Raw genomic sequence first — 20,773 nt, forward strand, 5'->3', positions numbered from 1 at the left:
AATTGTATTAATTTTTTTATATTTTGAAATTAATTCATTTACATTACAAATAATTATCACTGATGAATTCAATATATATATATATATATATATATATATCCACACACATTAAAATCACACTTGATTTAATAGCAAAGTCCAAGTTATAAGCACCTAGATGGTGTTAGTTCAAATATCCTATTATACAAAATTTATCTAAACATACACTTACCAAAAACAATCTTGACATCTATAAATTTGATAGTTTTAATCTTTATGAAACTTTGCATTTTCTTATCCCAAAAAATTAAGACATATTATCCACAAACAATTTATTCAAAACTAACCAAGAGTCTTTCCAAAAAAAAAAAAAAAAAACAATTAAGAAAAAACATAAATCCTCACAATAAATATTTCACTAAAATTAAATAAAAAATACCATGGATACTATCTAAACATTAACCATTTATGAATCTAAGCATTGGAAATTTCAAGCATATTAGCAATTTGGAAAAATTATTTGAATTCAATCTAAAACAAAATAGTTCATCCCTAAATTTTTTTTGATCATCCCTAATTAAAGAGACGACAGCCGCAAAACAAAACAGACCTAGCGAAGAAATTTCCCATCTGTGAATCCAACAACAACAATAATAATAGTAGTAATAACAGTAGAAGTAATAATAAATCATTGCCACCATTGATTCCTCACTAACTATGCTTCTTCCCACTTCTTTGCATCTGCTCTTTATTTTTTCCGATTGAAAACACTCCCCTGTAGACAAAATAGATCACCATTTTAGCCCTACGGAACACACGGTCAGTTTTAGTTTTTTGTTTTATTACATGGCAGTTTTACAGAGGAAGGATAAAAATCTAAATCGGCGTCTGTTTCAGGTACTCTTCGCTACTGTATTTTTCTGAATATCTCGTTTATGTAGTTTTTATCCGATGTCCAAATTTTCTTTCTTCGTGTTTTGATTGACTATGTATATAGAACGTAAGAGGGTTATAACAAAAACCCTAATATTAGGGTTTGTGCAATACAGAAACAGAGTTACTCGACTTCTCCATTTATACCCACCAATGAATTCTATGTATTGACTGGTCCTGAGTTTTATCCTTTTACCAGGGGGAAAAAGCAGTACAACCACGGCAGCGGGCACATAGGTACACCACAATAAAATTGGAAATTTTTTTCTGAAACTCAACTGGCACTAGGATTAATCGTCTAGCAAATAAAGAGAGAATTAAAATCAGCTATTTGACAAATAGATAAATGTAACTCTTGGTTTACGTGGATTGGCAAGGTTTGGTCGCGACTTCAAAATCTAAGAGGTACCAAATTTCTTCAAGACATGTTCCCAGGTTTGATAGTGGGGAAAACTTCAAGGCGGAGTTGGGCTGGATTAATACTGGGATGAGGATTGTGCGGGATAGATGAATCTCAGGGAGGTCTTAATTTGTGGGTAAGTGAAGATATGTAACGCTATATATCAGTAATCCCATAACTTCACCTCTGTGAGTATTACCTGATGCAATAAGTGCCATGTGGACAATTCAAATTCCGTAGGGATGGGTTTTCATGAATCAACTCATGAAGGATGACTCCTTTGAGGTACAAAAACTAAGAGTTACAGAATTTGTTCAAGTGGGAAAACTAAAAGACTAAGTACATGTGGGCTAGATTAGTACTGGGATGGGTGAACTTGCAGAAGGTCTCAATTTATGTGTTAGTGAAGCTATGTGAAGTTTCATTTTGCTAGTTTCACTCGGAGTTCTTCACCCCTCCAAGCAGCCTGATACAACAAGCGCAATTTTCACCCTTTACAGCAACCCGATGCACTAAGTATCATGTGGACTATTGAAGCTCCTTCGAGATGGGTTTTTGTGAGTTATATCTCATTCATGAATGATGGACCTTTCGAAGAAATGATCTGAATAAAAATTCTTTAAGCAGGTAATCTTCCCAATGGGCCAAAGTTGTCTAATAATAGTCAATCATACATAAGGAATAGAAGGGTAAATTGAAAGTCTTTTTCTAAAAGGGGAGTCTAATAGGCTGGCTGAAAAGAGAAGCAAGATCAAACGAGGTTTCTTTGACTTGCCCATGATATAATGATATTAGCCTTTAGGTTCAAAATGCATATTCATAGTCATGGCCTATTATGTGAATCTGAATTAAGACAATTAAAAAGAGTCTGGATAATATCTTCTAAATTTAACACTGATAGGAACAATCATTTAAGAAGCAGATACAGTATGGCAGGTCCTATTGTAACAAACCAATTTTGCTGTAAACATGTTAAATGTTTAGTTTTAACTTTCTTTTGGTGGAATTTTCATTACATTGATATACTCAACTTCAAGGAACCATCATGATGACCATTACTATGAGTAGGCATTTCTCGTTGACCTTTGAATGCACGAGACATTGGCTAATAAATTAATAATCACGAGCCAAGGAGTCCCACAAAGCACTTACCTCTAAGCTTTTGTTTTTAAAAAAATAATTACCTTTATTGGGTATCATTAAAAAAATACAACGGTTGACACTGCTGCTCGTTACAGATCCACACAGCATTTTGCAGTTTACGTTCCTTCAAGAACACCGGATAGTTTCAAGAGGATTGCCAGTGCATCTTCTGAAACATACAATGACGGACAAAATAAAGAGATTGGGCAGCCAGTCGGGCTTTAACAAGCTGCACCAGGACACACCAGAATAACATATCACACTATATACACTGCTGGAACACACACCAACAGTCGGAGAATGGAAAACATGTCTGCAGCAGCTAAATATCAGCTGCACAATTACAAACATCAATCTGAAACCAACACTCTGCAAAAGGAGAGGGAGCATATGAAACCAAGAAAACACTAAGAGCATGGTTGACTGTGCCTTTTGAGGAGTGTTCCAGCTGGGAGATCTGTACTTTGATTAACCAAATTATCTGCAATGCTGCTATTTTTTCTTGGGATGTAATGTAAAGCTATAAAAGTAAATTTTTTGCTAATACAGTTATAAGCTTAACCATATGCTGTAGAAAAGCTCTTTTGTTATCAGATAGTTTAACTGCATTGATTATTAATATTAACTCAGATTCTCCATCGACTTGGAGCTGATGTACTCCTTCTGCTGCTGCAAGATCCGTGCCAAGTTTTAATGCTTGGGACTTTGCAAATTTGTTTGAGGCTTTTCCCAAACCTGCAACAAATTTGAAGATTAAATTTCCATTGAATAGGAGGATGCCACCACCCATTGCAACTCCTGGGTTAGACTTAAGTGCTCCATCAAAGTAAAGAATGTTGCTGTCATATTGGATAGATGGGGGGTTCGCATTGGATTTTTCGGAATGTCTTCTCACCTCAGGACAATGCTGGGCCAAGTCTCTAAGTAGAGCAAGGGTGTTCATGGCTGTTTTTCTTGAAGATTTGATGGTTCTTTGCTTTCCGTACACTCCAAAATATGTATCGCAGGAGTAGAGATCAAACTGAAGTGACCAAGGTGGCTTCTTTATGAGCATCATGAAGGCTGTGGAGTGTGGTGCATTTTGATCACTCTTTGGAATGAGTTTGAGTAGAAACCTTGGATAAGTGCTGCTTCCAATGCTTCTTTCCATTAGCTACATTTAATTAACAAGTGATCTCAAATTTCTTTCTATTTGAAACATAGAGCACATTTGTTAGGACCAATAAATTTTCTCTTTTGAAGATTGCCAAATGTCAATTTTTGGTTTTCTAAGAGAAGCCAATAGGAAAACTCCACTTTGGGGATGGCGCTAATATGTCAAATGTGCCTCCGTTTTGGAAGAGTGGGATGATCCCATCCCTTTAATACTCTGCTAGAGGGTATAAAGGGCTAGGCCTCTCCAGGTTTGCATTTTCCATGATTTTGTGCTCTAGAATTTGAATCTAGCCCTATTTCCAGGTAGCCAAGAAAGATGGTGGGATATAAAGAGATTAGCATAAGGGTCCCCCTATTTGGGATTTTTTGATGACAGAAGGAAACTGAGATGGTTTTCTTCTAAGCTGGAATGATACGTTTGACACAGAATTTTGCTCACCACCTGTCAGGCTAGTAGATCATTCTCCATACAAGTTTTGCTCCCAAAGCTTTCTGATGGTTGTGTGGAGTTCTCAGGCTCAGACCTCACTGCTTTTGGTTCCTTTTAGATGCTTCTATTTAATTAAATAAAACTCAGAAATTCTTCTTTTTGTCCTGCTTGCTTCCCCCACAGAGAAATTTTCTCAATGGCTATTTGAGTTTCTAAATGACTTCTTTAGGGGCACTAATAATACCAAATTTGGTATATATGGAGGGCAGATTAGAAGCATCTTAGCAGGAAGAATTAGTCAAGTTCTGGGCAACTGTTGATTTGGGCTTTCATTTTACAGCTCAGCTTATTCTAATGTAGAGATTTGGGCCTGTTAAAGAAATTTAAATCCCCAAATAGGTGAATGTCTTCTCATTTCCCTCATTATAATCCAGAATTCTTGATATGTTAGCACCCTCACGGTTGTTAGGATGAGAGAAGTAAATGAACAAAATATGGATGAGAGAAGTAAAAGAACAAAATATGACTATTCAGTAGCATTGTGAACTCTTTAAAGACTCTTGCAAACCTCCTAGCAATATGTGGGGTAGCTCTTCCAAAGAGAATGGTGTCATCAGCAATTTGAGCATGATTAAGTTCTTTCCCTTGTGCTCAAATGAATTGCCTCTTGGGAGAGGATGATTCCTTATGAGAGGTGCCTATGTGCAAAAATCCTGTCTGTTCTTCTGAAATTAGATTGGGCAATATTTTTTTTGGCATCTTTGAAATTAACTTGTTAATTATTACTTTTTAGGAGGTCTTACAAAGTGAGATAGGTCTTTAGCTGTCTATGCTTCCAGCCTGTGGCTCCTTTGGAATAAGTGTCCAGTAGGAGGAAATGACACCCCATGGAGTTTGGAGTGGTTGTTTGTATCCCCTACCCTCTCTAAGAGATCCAATTTAATGCCATCCCAAAAGTCTTGGGAAAAATTGCATTGAAACCTTCAGGTCTAGGATTTTAGAATAGTCCTTCAAAAACTAAGACATTTGGCACTCAATCTAATTACAATCACAATTATCTAATTGGAAGCATCAAGGATAACACAACTTATATATATAATATCTTAATTTGTAATCTGATTTGATTTAACAATCTTCCGTGCTCTAGTATTTGTAATCTAATAGATACAAAGGAGACAAGTTGACAACAAAGGAACACAAAGTACATCTTGAAGGATCCCTTACCCATGTCAATAGATCCTCTCCCACAAATAGGCATATGTGTGCCATTGCCCATCAAGATATTTGGTGTAGAACAGATATTGAATTAAGAAAACATACTATGTGATGAAGCCATATGATGTGAAGCTCTAGAATCATGGATACATCTTCCGAAATCAAAATCTGCAACTGAGACAAGCGCCTTAGTCTTCATGTTTGTTGACTATGAAGATGATGAAGAAGATGAACTTGTTGACATAGTGGAAGGAAATTTGATGTTATGCTTTTGCATAACATTGATGTTTTCGTGATGCCCAATTTTTTTGTAGTATGCACGTTGTAATTTTTCCGTAGACGATTCCCCTTTGGAAGAGGAGGGGGACTTAGGGGTTGCTTTGGATTTTCATTCCTTGTCCTACTAATTATTCTTTTTGCCCCATTTTATGTTTCTTTTCCTTGTTATTTGAAACCTTTTGTTTTTTTGTGCCTTTATTAGCAATAAGAGCATTTGAATTTGTAGACTTAAGAGTACACGTTTGTTTGAGCTTTGCTTGCTACCTCGATATGAGGTAGCAAAAGCTTCAAGTGAAGGCATATTCCATGCAATTCAAAGACCATCCTTAGTAGTATGTGTATGCTAGAAATGTGGTCTTCCACCTACAAGAGGGAAAACGCTTCAAACACACCAATGAAGCATTGCATTAGATGTTAGAAATCAAAACACATGAATAGATTAAAAACTCTAAAATGGCCTCATTGTCCTCTATCTCTAAAGATCTCTAAGAGTCAAGGTGGCCCTCACTTGGAAGAGCACTTGATCCTCAAGATGACAACCTAGAGAACGAGTTATATGGAAAATGCTACTAGAATCGAAATGGATGCAACTAGGATTCTAGTGATTGCTAAAAGACGAAGATGAAGATGAACGATGCAAGCTACGATGCAAGACTAAATGCTCAAGATGATGAAGATGATATGAACCTTTGTTGATTCCAAATTGAAAGTTAAGATGGTGTATTTAAGCTAGATGAAGATAAGATGCTATGAAAAGATATGCAATTAAGCTAGATGATGTCCTAAAACATGCTAAATAAAGCTAAAATGCTATGATGCTAATGCTTGGATGCTTGAAGATGACTTGATTGAGCTTCTTAATCTGCAAAATGACTATAATTTGGATGCACAAGAGGATTGGATGAATTGAAGAAGGAATGGGCTCTATTTATAGGGAAAATAGAGAAATGGATGGTTGAGATTGAGTAATCTCAACAAGGGCTAGGATTTAAAGTTATCAATCCATGGGATAGATTCAATCCAATCCCAAGTTGACAAATGTCACCTTGAGAGTGCTTGAGAGGATGCTAAACAAGCAATTAGGGACAACCTCAAGGAGTGACATCATTGGATAATGTCATTAACCAGGGAGGCATGCTATTACCCAAGAGGTAAACTCTTGTGCAACATGGGAAAATGGTTTAAGGGAGAACCATCATGGCCAAGAGGTATGGGCTTGTAAGAGGCATTAAATGCCTTTGGGAAGGCTTTGGAAGGTTAGCTTGTCCAAAGAGGAAAACCTCTAGTGATTTTGAAAGAGCCTTACATGTTTGGAAGACTCAACAAGTTAACTTGTTGGAGAAGGTAGAGTCTTCCACACATTTTGAAGACTTTCCCCATTTTTAGGGAAATGACTCCCTACATGTTTGGAAGACTCAACAAGTTAACTTGTTGGAGAAGGTAGAGTCTTCCACACATTTTGAAGACTTTCCCCATTTTTAGGGAAATGACTCCCTACATTTTTGGAAGACTCAACAAGTTAAATTGTTGGAGAAGGTAGAGTCTTCCACACATTTTGAAGACTTTCCCCATTTTTAGGGAAATGACTCCTCCAAATTTAGGGATGTGACATGATTAGGAGATTAGACATGATTAGGATGGGATTAGAAGGCTTCTAGAAGAATGATTAGGAGAATGTAGGATTTTGCAAGTGGGGGGACTATTCACAAATAAATAATGATTTATTTATTTTCAAAGGGGATTTTTAATTAAATGAGAAGGGATTTTAATTAAATAAATAAGATTAATTCAATCAAATGGCTAAGGGTACTTAATCAAACCTTAGTTTAATTAATAGGTTAGGCTAGAAGAAGGAGATTTAATCAAATCTTTAATTTGATTAAAAGGTCAATTAGAAGAATAGGGATATTAATTAAATCTTAATTTAATTAATTGGAAGAATTAGGGATAATTAAATGAATAAAATTCACTTAACTCATTGTGCAACTTTTAGGTGTCTACAGTATGAAATGTAGAAACAAAACGTGAATAATAAATACCAAGTTTTGCAAGGATGGAAAGAATCAATCATGACTCCTATTTCTCAGCACCACAGTGTTTTAATTGCAATCTCAGCGATTTGAGCTTGATGAAGAAGTCTTTGATGGTTTTAACATTAGTAGAATTCAAAGTAATGAGCTCTCACCAATTGATAACCTCTCAAAGTATCCTTTTGCCCAAACCCACCCTCCAATGTAGTCTAGGTTTGATTGGCCAATGTGAAAGAGAATTTTAGGGGAAATTGACATGCATAATGTTCCATAAGCTTCGTGACACCTATTATATCACTTTGATTTTTCTACAATGTATAGATTCACCTTTCATATCCATAGTGATTCAGTATAATCCTAGTTGTCTAAGGTGGATCTCCATTTTTGATTTCCACTCATAATAGTGTATGGTGTAAGAAGAGGAATTAAACTTTGATCCATGATGTAGAAAGAAGTGTAGAAAAGAGAAAACACTAGTGTAACCCCCATGTAACCCCACCTCCCCCTCACCTAGCATGAAAAATAGCCACTTATATGCAACTTTTCCAAAATACAAGTCAAAGTTCAAAAATTGACTTTAATTTGAAATAATAGGTACTTGGCGTAAAGTCTGGAAAAGCCAAATGGATGGTTGCAAAGAGATCAAAAATACCTTTTCAATGCCTATACGAAGGATAAAAATGGGCTCCATGTGTGAAATTTAGGCCTCAAAACAATTGTCCCTTTATGGATTCAAAAAGTAGTTTGACCCTTTATGGATTATCACTATTTTGGTGGTAGGATGGTGGTGTCACTAGTTGGGTGAAGCTTTGGTGGTGGATTCGGGTAGTGGTTGGATTGGGCCATGTGAGTGGAGTGGTAGTGGATGCTCATGAGGTGGTGATTTTGTGTCTAGTGAGTGGAGGAGACAATGGCAATGGATAGTTTCTGGCTAAGTGGCTAAGTGGTGATCACCTCACTTGGGTGTGACACGAGGTTGGCCTACCCTCTAAAGTAGGCCAATGGCTAGCATATAAAGGCTGTTTGTAGATGAGTAGAGGCTTTAGCCCTCTAGCATTGTGGACTTGTAATGTCATCTATGAGGCCCTTGTTGGCATAGTGCCGGCATGAGTAGTGCACAATTCTCATATAAAAGTGACATAGGTAATACTTAGCAACAAATCAAATTGTGGCAACTTTCTTGAAAATGTACTATGATGTAGAAAACATGCAATGCTAATGCAAATAGCAATGTAGATAGAAATATTCTTTGTAGATGCTGATTGTAAAGTGCTTGCAACAACTTACAAATTTTATAGTACGAATTGTACAACCAAATGAATGATAGAGAGAAAAAAAAATTCCCTTATGGCCCAAGGAAAAGTGCTCAGATTTCAATGATTTGATAGATCTTATGAGTTTTTGGGCCTTTTAAATGTCATGGTAGGATCATATTTGACCAAAGTGCTCTGAAGTATCAAGTACTTGTTTGCTTTGGCATACACCTCTCAATTTAAAATCCTTGCAGATTTGGCTTGCATTGTCCAAACTGGATGCAAGAAAAGGCAAAACTTACTTTCTCAAATTCTTTGAAGTCAGTGGTGTGATTAGATTTGCTCCATCAAGCTTTCAAAGCAACCTGCAATATATAGCCATAAATATGGTATTTCTATCATTGTAATTCTCTAGTTATCATTGAATGCTAGAGAAAAACATACTCAACTTTTCAAGAAAATACAAGATTTGCAATTTAGATCAGAGTAACAAGAAACAATCCCATAATCTCTAATATTGTCTATGGAGATAGCCACACAAGATCAAGGAGCTTCAATGAAAGCATAGGGAGACCCAAAAATGAGAGAATAATTCTATCTTATTAAAGGATGCAAATATTCAATAATGATTACATTGCTTTACAATGAGGAACCCATCTATATATAAGCAAGGGTGAGACATAGGACAACATAAGATCATGATTTGTGTTATTCTTGTGAATTGAGACACAAAAAATAAATGCCTCAATTAGTCTTAATTAACAAGTATGAAAAGGACCCCTAAGGGAAATTGGATTGGTGGTAAACACCATTCACATCACCAATGATTTGTGATGTCTTGTACTCATTCAATCCATCGTTTATTTGATTTTTTTAGATTACTGATAGCATCAAGATTTTAGTGCTGTAGAGTTTTTTGTTGGGATAAGGTGTTTACATGTTGCATAGAAATATTGGATATTTTGTAAAGTTGTAGTCTATGTTGATGTGGGGTATCATACTTTGGAAGAGCTTAATATCCTCCTATTGGATTGTTGTGTAATGTTGCAATTGCATTTAATACTTGGGGGTCATGGATTAGTGAGCACTTGTTTATTGGGCTCATTCTAGGAATATGCATTTAATGACTGGGGATAATTGCAAAAATTCATTTAATATTGTAAAGAACATTTTGATTTAATGCTTGGGTCATGTGTGCAAGTCAAACTTGGGTGCTAGAATTGGAGGGAACAATTTTGGTGCCTCGGAGAATGTGTTGTCATTTGTCTTGGTTGCAAACTTAGGTGCGTTCTTGGGGATTAAATAATGGTGGCAAGAAAAGTAATAAGGTTTCTTTGCTTGTTGCTCGTTTGTCTATAAATAGGAGTCTTGGAATGAAGGTTTTTCATCACTTGTATAGGCTTCCGTGAGTATAGGCTTGAGTTGTTTGTTGAGGAGATCTTGAGGAGCATGGAGTTGAATATGTGACTCTCACTTGTTCTTGGACAATCTAATGGAGATAGCAATAACGATTGCTCATTGTTTCAGAAAATGGTAGTATTTTGCATGGTTTCTCCCTTGGCTCAGAGGTAATTGTTGGCTGGTGTTTTGTGAGTCTCTCCAACAGAGAATAAAATACGCTAAGTATTCTATCCTCTCTTGAATAAGGAATCCTGAAATGCCAAAGATATGATCAATTAGGGTTACCCCAAGGTTCCTATTTTCAGGTTTTGACGATGCAAGGGATAAACTCAGTGAAAAACGATGTGATTTGCTGTTTGCACAAAGGGACTTACACAATTGTTCAAGATTTTATCAATTCTTTCCTAAGGAAAACTTTAGCAAATGCTTGACCTCAAGATTTTCAATGGCATCAGATTTTGCAATAATGATTGATGCTCTTTTAAACTTATTCTAAGAATGATTTCAAATAAAATGCAAAAGAGAGAAAAGGTTTTTAGAAATCCAGTCTATTCCTAAGGACAATGATGATAATGGATAGTGTTTTAGATAAACAAATTCCTTATGGAATGTCAAGCCCCCGCCTCGACAATAAATACTCTAATTATTAAAGTATTTATTGTCAAGATGGAGCATGACAAGGTAATATGGAAAGTCTCCAAAAGCCTATTTGAGATAAAAAAATCTATCTAGTCTTGCTACAATCGAGGCGAGTCCTGCTCATTTTTAAGGCCAAAGAGTAGATACCATTTTTGGTTTAAGATTTTATAGGTCATGAGCATTTACTAGGTCTTTGATAGTTCCCTTTTCTCTATCTTGGATAGGTAAGCTCCCTTCTCATTCTGATCAAGGATATTGTTTAAGTCTTCTCCAAGAATCCATTTTTCAAGATTGTGAGGATGGCATCTTCATGAATGGAATGTCAGCACTCTCTCTTGTCCATTGGATTGTTTGGGGAGTAAATGTTGGTGATTGTAGCTAGGAGATTTGAAGATTCCTGCCTTAAGTTGGCTACCTCTTAAGCATTTATTAGCAGGGGGAGGAATGATGAATTTTAAAGCTTCTCACCCTCTAGCTTCTTTCCTCATTGACCAATCTTTTGGATGAGGGTGCACCTTATAAGTATTTTGTAGCTCAGAGTTACTATCAATGTGGGATTGTCACAACCCAATATAATTTTGTTGCAAGTAATCAGGGGCTTCCATAGTGTATTACCTTTTAGTATTTTATTTGTGGATATTTAGTTTATATTTTTCACCCTCTGACATGTTATTAACTTATTATTGCTTTGTGAAAAATATTATCGACCTAAGAATTATAAATTTAATACCTTAAGATGTTTGTGCCTTTTTATTTTGGTGAGAGAATGCTTATTTTTTAGCTGCAGAGGTCAGCACATCTCTATAGTCTTTGGAGGCACAAAATTCTTTTGTTCTTTTTCCCTTTTTGTAGATATTAACTGTACCTTTTGCTTTTCAGGGATCATATCAGGCACAACTACACAGTTTGTTTGCTGTCAAACCCTAGAAAAATAAACTTGGATAACTATTTTAAAACTTAAACAACCATTAAGAATATTAGTATACACTACGACAGGTCCCATCAACCAAGTTGGCCTAAAACATGTTAAATCTCTCTCTCTCTCTCTCTCTCTCTCTCTCTCTCTCTCTCTCTCCCTAATTGTATGGGCGACAACATCTCAAAAATCTGTGTATTTGCAAAACCATTTTTTTCCCTTATATGTAAATAATAGCTGAACACTGTACTTTCCAGGAATGTTTTTGGTGGCGACTTCATGATTAAATATCAGAGTTGGAATTCATGATGAAGTGACATCGTATGGAGCTTATTTTTAGGTTTGCATTGTCAGTTTCCTCCAACAAGTTGCAACTACAAAGTTCTCTTAAAAAAGAAATTTTATTGGGATCATACCTGAAAGAGAGCTCTGCTTGCAACAGTGCCACAATAAGTGCTACAGTGAAAAACAAAACAGGGTTATTTTGGACAGTCCTGAAAATAACTCACGAGAACTGTCCAGTAGGCACTTTGTAAATAAGATATGAGGACATGACTAAATATTTTGTAAAACCTGTTTTCTTCACTATATATCTTTTGGAATTTTGTAGAGGTAGTAGGTTTTTAGTGCTGGCTAGAGTTTGAATTAGAGCATTTATCTGTAAAATCTATGGATCTTTTTAATATGGTGTTTATTTTGGAGGTGCTAGTTATGCCACTGCCAGTATTTTCTGTCAAAGGCTAATTTCAACTGATAACTTGCAGATTAGGTGGTTAGGGTTTCAATTTTTTTGCATGGAAAAATTCCTGGCATTCATTTAGATCTCTTACAACAGACAATAAGTCATATAGCTAATTAATCAGAAGTCAAATCTGTTTGTTGTTTTAAATTTCATGCTTATGTTTATCTGGATAGTAATGATTCTGAATTCTGCATTTCAGGATGGTTAGATTCTAGCTGTATGTGAACTGGGTTCCCTAGCATGTGGGCTACTACAGATTGATATGCTTATCAAAGAGTTTTTCATTTAGTTTTGGGCAACATTGTTCACTGTGCATTGCAAATGTTGAAAATGAGAGTAGGCTGAAGGATCACTTTGTATGTTTTTGTATTTGAGACAAGAATAATGAAAGCTGAAGCTAAGATTCATGTCATAGATGAACTCAGGTTTTGAAGGAGAGAGCGAAGCACAGTGTGTCATCAGAGCAATTATTTTAATTTAATTGGTGTTAAAGCTCTTAAACATAGAAGACAGGATTGTCAGATTGGTTTTCAAAATGTTTAACCGATCTGGTCTGGATAGATTCAAGAAAGCACAATCCTTAGAGCCATTTTCTGTCAATGCTAATCCAATTACTAAGCAACCTCCACAGCAGCAGCAGCAATCCATACCCCGATCATTTCAATCACAGGTGACTCAACCACAGGTACAGTATCATGGGTTTGCTCGGCCTGCTGCACCAGAACCAGCTCCAGCAGCAGTACCAAGTACTCAATCGACTGCAATAGGGGGCGGACAATCAAATTGGCAGCCACCAGACTGGGCTGTGGAGCCTAGGCCAGGTGTCTATCGTTTAGAAGTGATGAAGGATGGTGAGGTTTTAGACCAGATCAATTTGGACAAGAGGAGGCACATATTTGGGAGACAGGTTGCTGTTTGTGATTTTGTGCTTGATCATCCATCCATTTCTCGACAACATGCAGTTGTTGTGCAACATAAAAATGGCAGGTTTGCATCTCAATACACAATTTGGCTACTCACTAGCCATCTAATTTCGTCATTTTTACATTGTCTGAGACTGCAATTAAGGAGCAGCACTATATTTGGTTGAAAGCTTTTTACTATGATGGATGGTTTTTGAACTATCCAGTGATAATGTCTGTTTCCGTTCATTTTTTAAACCTGCATAAATAAATATTTTTATTCTCCCTCCCGAGTCACTATGATCTTCTATAGTTAAATCTTATTCAGTTAGTGTAGGCCAACTTTTGCTATTCAAAATCTTCTGGATTAATTCCAAGCTAGTATTTGTAATGGATCTATTGGTTATATGTGCAGCATTTATGTTATTGATCTGGGCTCAGTGCATGGCACGTTTGTTGCAAATGAGCGTGTGACAAAGGACAATCCCGTTGAACTTGAAATAGGTCAGTCTCTACGGTTTGCTGCTTCTTCAAGAAGTTATATCTTGAGGAAAAATACTGCTGCTCTTCTTCCTGTGCAACAGTTGCCTGCAGAATTCACCCTACCTTCTCCCCCAGATCCTTCAGATGAAGAAGCAGTTGTGGCATATAACACTCTTCTTAACCGTCTAGGGGCAAGCAGAACAGATGCCTTACAAAAGCCGAGCAGAGAAGCAGGCATGGGTTCTACATGCAGCAAAGAATCTGAATCACAAGTTGAAAGAGCTGCTAAGAGACAACGGAGAGTAAGAGTGGCTTTTAGAGATCAACATGGTGGAGAGTTAGTAGAGGTTGTAGGAATATCCGATGGTGCAGATGTTAGCACTGAGCCTGGGCCCATTGGTGTAAAGGAAGGTAGTCTTGTTGGAAAATATGAGTCCCTTGTGCAGGTTACAGTCATACCTAAAGGTCAGGACCATGTAATGCAAAAGGATGAGGCTGATACACCAAAAGGGGTCACATCAAGGTTGCAACAATGTTTGAACAAAGTCAAGTCCCCCGCAAAAGGTGGGTTTTATGAAGACCTTTATGGGGACTCCTTTGCTGGTCAGGTTGGTGCTTCCTGGGCAAATACATCAAAAGGAAGAGTTGCCAATTCAGAACAAGTCACTTCAAATGTGACGGTAGAAGTTCTTCCAAATGGCACGTCTGGGATTGATTCAAGTAACTCAGAAAGCAACAAGGAAATTGCCAAGTCCCAAAGTTCCAAATCTAACGCACTCTTTGATGACGATGATGATGATTTATTTGGTGATTCAATGGAGGATGACATGTCAAGATGAGTTCAGCTGTGAAGTTTAGTGTCACAGTCTGAGGAATTTAAACTCAAGCTTTGCTTGTTGAAAAAACAATTGTTTCTCTTTGTAAATGTCTACTTATTCAGAGCACAATATGATTTTTATTGTGGTTTTGGTCAGAGATGCTTGAATAGCAATTTCAGCACAAATCACTAACAAAGTGGTTTTTGTCATCATGGTTAAGTTTTTGTGTTCAAGCCATTTTGGTGTTCCCACTTATGGTGTTTGATTGAGTGTGGTTGTAGTGCCACATTAAGTTCTACTTTTCCTGTAAGAAATTTCTTGAGAATGTTGTTCTCTGACCTCTGATTTTTTTTGCTCTTTTAATTTGAAATTCATTCCTTCCGAGTAATTCATTTGAAAAGGAAGGTATGTCATAACTTAAGTACTTTGGAATATGCTCATAGCAATTTCTGGTATCTTTAGATAATATCATCCATAAAAGAGAATGGTATCTGGCATGCACAAGTATGTTCGAACTTAGGCGCTTTGGAATATGCTCATAGAATTTCTGGTATCTTTTGATTATATCATCCGTAAAAGAGGATGGTATATGGTGTGTTCAGGTGTTGTAGTCTTTCTCATGGTTGCAGATTACATGGGTTTATCTGAAACAGCAAGGGAACAGCTACATGCCTTGTGTACTTGTACATCTAGTACGAATACTTGATTGGATATGTAATCAATCATACAGATCTTGATTGTATGCATAATCAATCAGATATCTGACAAATCATCAATATTTTTAATTGTTATCAAAACCAAGCTTTTCTTTTTTAGTTTTCTTTTTAACTGTACTTACAAAGAACCATTTCCCAGAGAACAGTAAGGAAATAAGGAAATTAAAATGGACTAAGATCCAAAAATATTAGTTTCAGAGCATTTTCTCATTGGGACCGTTCTCTGATCTGTAACAAGATTACAAGCCTTGGCTAACAAAGCCGGAATTCAATATATGATTATACAGTGAAGTAGGGTATATACATCACATGTCAAATATGAAAAATTAAATACTGCTTTTTTTTATCCAATAGTGTTTACAACATTGGCGATGCATTAATTTTGGAGATTAAGAAATGGGCATAGCATTATTTGGCAACACGTCTGTGCAATAATTTAACAGAGTAAAACAATCCTTGGCGATGGATCCCTATTCTTTTTATATGGTACCTCTTTCATTCCATCAGTACACCTTATGTGATGGATATTGATGAGGTTATATACCTTCTTCACCCAAGGATAATGTCATTGCACCTAGTGACGGTATTCCTCTTGCTTGCCATTATGGCGCTATTGTTATACGTTCATGTTCTTTTGATGGTGCATCTTTCTCTATAAAGGTAATTATGTGAGCTACTTTATACATCATGATATGCTTGGTGATGATCTTTATTTTACACTAGTTCATTAGCTTCTCATGGAAAGGTTATTAATGCTTCATTATGTCCTCGATGATTTTGTTATGACAGATTTTATTTTAGTGAGGATTTATTGCATCATGATTGAATGGCATTATTGTTGTAACTTCACATGTTTAAGGCTTTCTTTCTTGCTAATTATGAGTTAGAATTTGATGATATCTTATTGATATTTGAGCTTAAACTTTATTTGTGTGGTAGATAATTGCAATGGTTTGATTAATCCTATTTATTCTATCATTCTTTTATGGATTTGGAACATGCTTTTATATCTCATTTTCTAGTTTGTTGGAGTGTAGTATGGACTTAGTTGATCCACCTAATGATCTTTCAATATTTATTCATTTTCAATAGAAACATGATTTAGAACAAGTTAGATAATGGAAACATTTATAAACATTAGGAATGGATCTATGACATAAGAGGCTAGCAAGTTCTCAAAATATTTGACGCATATGTACATTTATATACAACAAATAATATGGCGGTGCCCCATGGTAAGAGAAAGGTAAAATCCTTGACCAGTACATATTTTAGGAATACAAAATCACTTGATGTTGATGACAAATCCTCATGGTGTAGTTCTACTATGTCTATCAATGCATAATGTTGGTGTAAAATTCTTGTGTTGATGTTGGATTGGTTAGTATGGCAATTGGTAAATGATATAGTCTACCATCAAGGTACTTGACTACAAGAGTTGTCATTGTGTGATTTTAGAATTTGATAGCTGGTTGGGTGCCAAATTATGATGGATTTAACAATTGCAATGACAAAATTACCCATTGGATGGAAAAGTGTTAACATTTAGATGAAAAAAGTGTTAATATATTTAGCTCGACTTTGAATTCCTTCAAAAAAAATGTCTTGGAGTTACTTTGGATTTAGGCAAGTGAAAATCTCAAAAGTAGTTAAAATATTTATAAAATCATGTGTTTGTGTTATCTTAAAGTTTTCCTCAACTGTCTTTGAAGTTGACAAACTTTTTTTAACCAAGAATAATTGGTGAGAAGGGTTTAGAGACAAAACTCTTTGGATTTTAAAAGCATAAGTTATTCTTCATTATTATTTTAATACTTAAATTATTATTTATTTTTAACCCACATTATTTGAATTCTTGACATACATATACTTCAACACACAATTTTTGAATCATTTATCATTTTTCAAATTCAAAAATTGTGTCACCCTCTAGGCTTCAATGGTTATAGTTTTAAAAGATTAATTTTATTTATTGACCAAGTTACGTTAGCTAGACAATTAAAAATTTAATGATTATTTCCCTTATTCAAAGGATTTGGGGAAAGAAAAATAAAGAGGTTCATTAGAAGCAAAATTTGAGAGAAACATGCAATGAAAATTGATTTTCTTTTTTGAAAGGGACAATAAAATTGAATTATGATAGAGCAATTAAGGGCAATCTATCACATCCACACAAACCTTATATTATCTTAGTGTGTTAATTTCTAGATGTCTAGATGTAATTAGACTAAAGCGGGATCTCTAATGTTGATATTTTAATCTTAGTTGATCCATTTGAATGTTGTATGGGCCTAATATTGAAGTTGTAGATTTAATACTTTAATTATTATTTTTTACATTAATTGAGTAATTAAAAGTTATTAAGTAATTGATTTCTTTTAATTTACGACATGGTGTAGAAATTGGAATAATTTTACAGATATAGAAATGGAATAAAAGCAAACTTAGCCATTCATGCTAAGAACAATCTTAAGCCCTTTGACCTTGCCTTTATAAAGAGATTGAAATGCAAGCTGATTGCATCCTTAAACCTTAGTCACTTTTCTTAACAATTCAACCTCTTGCCTTCCTTATAAACGCTGTATAAGAATTATTGGAAACAAATCACTAAATCCTCCAATTCTATCAATTGAGTATTAATAACTACAATTTAGCATTGGACACCTTTCTCTTAATTGATTATTAACATGTAGAAAATAAAAACAATGATTATAAATGAGAAAGATGCGGGTATGCTGTGGAATGCCCACAGAATCAAAAGGGCATGGTGTTTCCTCTCTGGCCGTCCAAAACTGCTAATTAGGACAAGGAGCATAGGACAGGAAAAAGGAGCCATGATCTCCATAAAATATATTTTAGGGCAAAGTTGTAGCAGAAGGAAGATAACAAATGTGTGGGCCAGGGCGAATAGAATGGAGATGAGCTAGCATGGGCATTTGGAAGTGTGGTAGCATCCTTCCAGTGTATTTCGCCCAAATAGTGAGTCACATGAAATTCTTGCTCTATGGGCATCTCTGTTTATTACTGGTATCTCTACATGAAGTTTAGTTCGCCTGTAAAATTTACTGTCTACCTATCTACCTACAATGTTTGATAGGGTTTATCTTTATCTATGTTTGCACAACATTACTCGTGAACTCTACATATTACCTTGTCTACATCTGTTGTTGGCACTTTTATAAAGAAGACAAAAGATGTAGTAATCAACTTTGGTCTCTGCGGTTTTTAAAATGTATATGGTGAACTATGCTCTATAGTAACTAAAAACAAATGGATGTTAAACAAATGACTAATAATTATTATTGGGTTAATTGTTCTCATTGTACTTTTATCCTCCATATTAATAGTTGCTTAATTTTTGTTTAATTTTTTTCATTGTCATTTTGCTATAAGGTTACTAATATCATTAATTTTTATAAGAAAAATATTGAATTGAAGTTGCTAGCAATGAGTTGTTATTGTTATACTTTTCAAATTGATCATATTGCTATATGAATTTAAAGGTGGAAGAATAATGTCAACTGATAATGAATCTTTATCCTAGTATTGCCTAAAAACAAGGTTTAAATGCAAAAGTAGAGCCTTAATGCCACCTATTTAAGGTATAGTATATATCTGCCCATGTTTACCCACACAGATAGTATGAGTATATATACCATATGATGTTTTTTAGCTCTCTAGGTAGGAGATGGATCATATTTCCTTTAGAAACCAATAATCCATTTAGTTGGTTGCCAGAGGCTTGGTAGTTATGTCACTAGCTCACTTTGATGGTAGGTGTTCTTATAACTTGAGGAAAATCTCACAAATTGAGTAGAGACAATCCACTAGAAACTAAGTTCTACTAAGTTGAAAAGTAGTTGGTTGTTCTTCGCTTTTAGATTACCATCTATCCTTGATGGTTTATGTTTACGTGAACAATACCAATAAGATTTTTGTATTAACCTTGCAATATATGTTATACAAATTGATAAAAAAAATTGTGTTAAACAAAGGTAGAACACATAGAAGAATTAAACCTTATTTTGATGTGAACCTCATGTGCATATGAGGTTATCTAAGGACCTTTAAAGTTGTCCTTATTTTAAGGTTTGAGAAATAAATCTTTCTAAAAATTCCGCTATCTTTATGAAGTGGTACAATATATGCCACAAAACAATAAACAATACTTTTGTTAAACAAAGCAGACCACACAGAGGAATTAGACGTTCGTTTCATATGAACCTCATGGGAATAGAAGGTTATCTAAGGAACCTTGAAGTTATCCCTATTTTAACATTTGACAAAATAAGTCTTGCTAATTATTTTGCTATTGTAGGGTCCTAAAATTGCATTCCTTTGCTATTTCGACCACATTGGGTTCTTACCTTAGCATTTGCACCCCTTGGCCTGCTTGAGACCTAATTATGCTCATGTCCCTTCCGTATTGCATCATGTTTTGACATTTCCTATGCATAAGGCACTTGATCCTTGCCCCAAAATAGGGCAAGACCAGGGTGTGGCACCCTGGTCCTCAATAGGACCAGGACACCCCGCCATGGTCCCCCTTATTTTTGTGCCCCTCAAAACCCTTTTTCACATTTCAAATTTAAGTGGGAATTCCCTCTCCCTATTGGTGCATGTTGAAAAATTAATCAGTTTTCTCAATAGGCAAGTATATAAAGAGAATTTCCCCTCTCATTTGAACAATCTAAGGCATCCATTAATCATCCTATACATCTATCAAGCATACATGAGATCAAGCAATCAAGCATTCAAGAGTAATTGAGCATTTTCAATCTTCCTTCAAGCCTTGGAGCAACAATAAAGTCAAGATTCAAGCATTGAAGTGGAGATCTACATCCCATTTCATGAAACCCTAATTCCATGTGGAGGCAAACAAAACTTCATAAGGAGGTATAATAATTCAATTGTCAATCATAATTCAAAATCTTCCTCAAAAGGAGATCCTTTCTTTACAGTCATTTAAATTATCTTTATTTCAATTTCATGGTTAATTCCAGAGTCGAGGTTTGAACTAATGCAAGCCCCTATTCCCAACCTTTTCCCCTTTCTTTCTGTGTGTAGAAAACAGGTACAGAGTTGCACTCTTCAGAATAAGCTTCATTCACAGAGACAAATCAACCATTTTACACACGCAAAAAGTTCAGAGGACCGTGGTGCCGCGTCCTGGTCCTGAATTTTTAGGAGTTTTTTCGAGGGTTAGATCCGACTCAGTTTATATTGCCCAATTCTAGGTGCCCTACTTGATCCCGCATCTGTAGCTCATTGTTTTCTTAGTTTTACCTTCATTTTTCAGCACTTTACCCTAAATCAACATTTCAACTTACAAAAGAGAG

General features: G+C 35.5%; 1 protein-coding gene across 6 annotated transcripts; it reads left to right on the forward strand.

Moving 5' to 3' along the window:
• The first annotated feature begins 495 nt into the window (after positions 1–495).
• LOC131044835 (protein phosphatase 1 regulatory inhibitor subunit PPP1R8 homolog) lies at positions 496–15,058 on the forward strand. Of its 6 annotated transcripts, none has more exons than XM_057978281.2 (5): positions 496–876; positions 1,029–1,149; positions 1,290–1,448; positions 12,715–13,502; positions 13,833–15,058. In XM_057978281.2, exons 4-5 carry the CDS (start codon positions 13,051–13,053, stop codon positions 14,737–14,739), a joined length of 1,359 nt encoding a protein of 452 aa, XP_057834264.2. In that variant the 5' UTR covers positions 496–876; positions 1,029–1,149; positions 1,290–1,448; positions 12,715–13,050; the 3' UTR covers positions 14,740–15,058. The 6 variants fall into 6 exon arrangements, with proteins under 6 accessions (XP_057834264.2, XP_057834262.2, XP_057834261.2 ...); XM_057978279.2 differs by having other exon boundaries at positions 1,112–1,149; XM_057978278.2 differs by lacking the exon at positions 1,290–1,448 and having other exon boundaries at positions 1,112–1,149.
• Positions 15,059–20,773: the final 5,715 nt, after the last annotated feature.

This window comes from Cryptomeria japonica, chromosome 1, assembly GCF_030272615.1.
Source record: "Cryptomeria japonica chromosome 1, Sugi_1.0, whole genome shotgun sequence".
Lineage (NCBI taxonomy): Eukaryota > Viridiplantae > Streptophyta > Pinopsida > Cupressales > Cupressaceae > Cryptomeria > Cryptomeria japonica.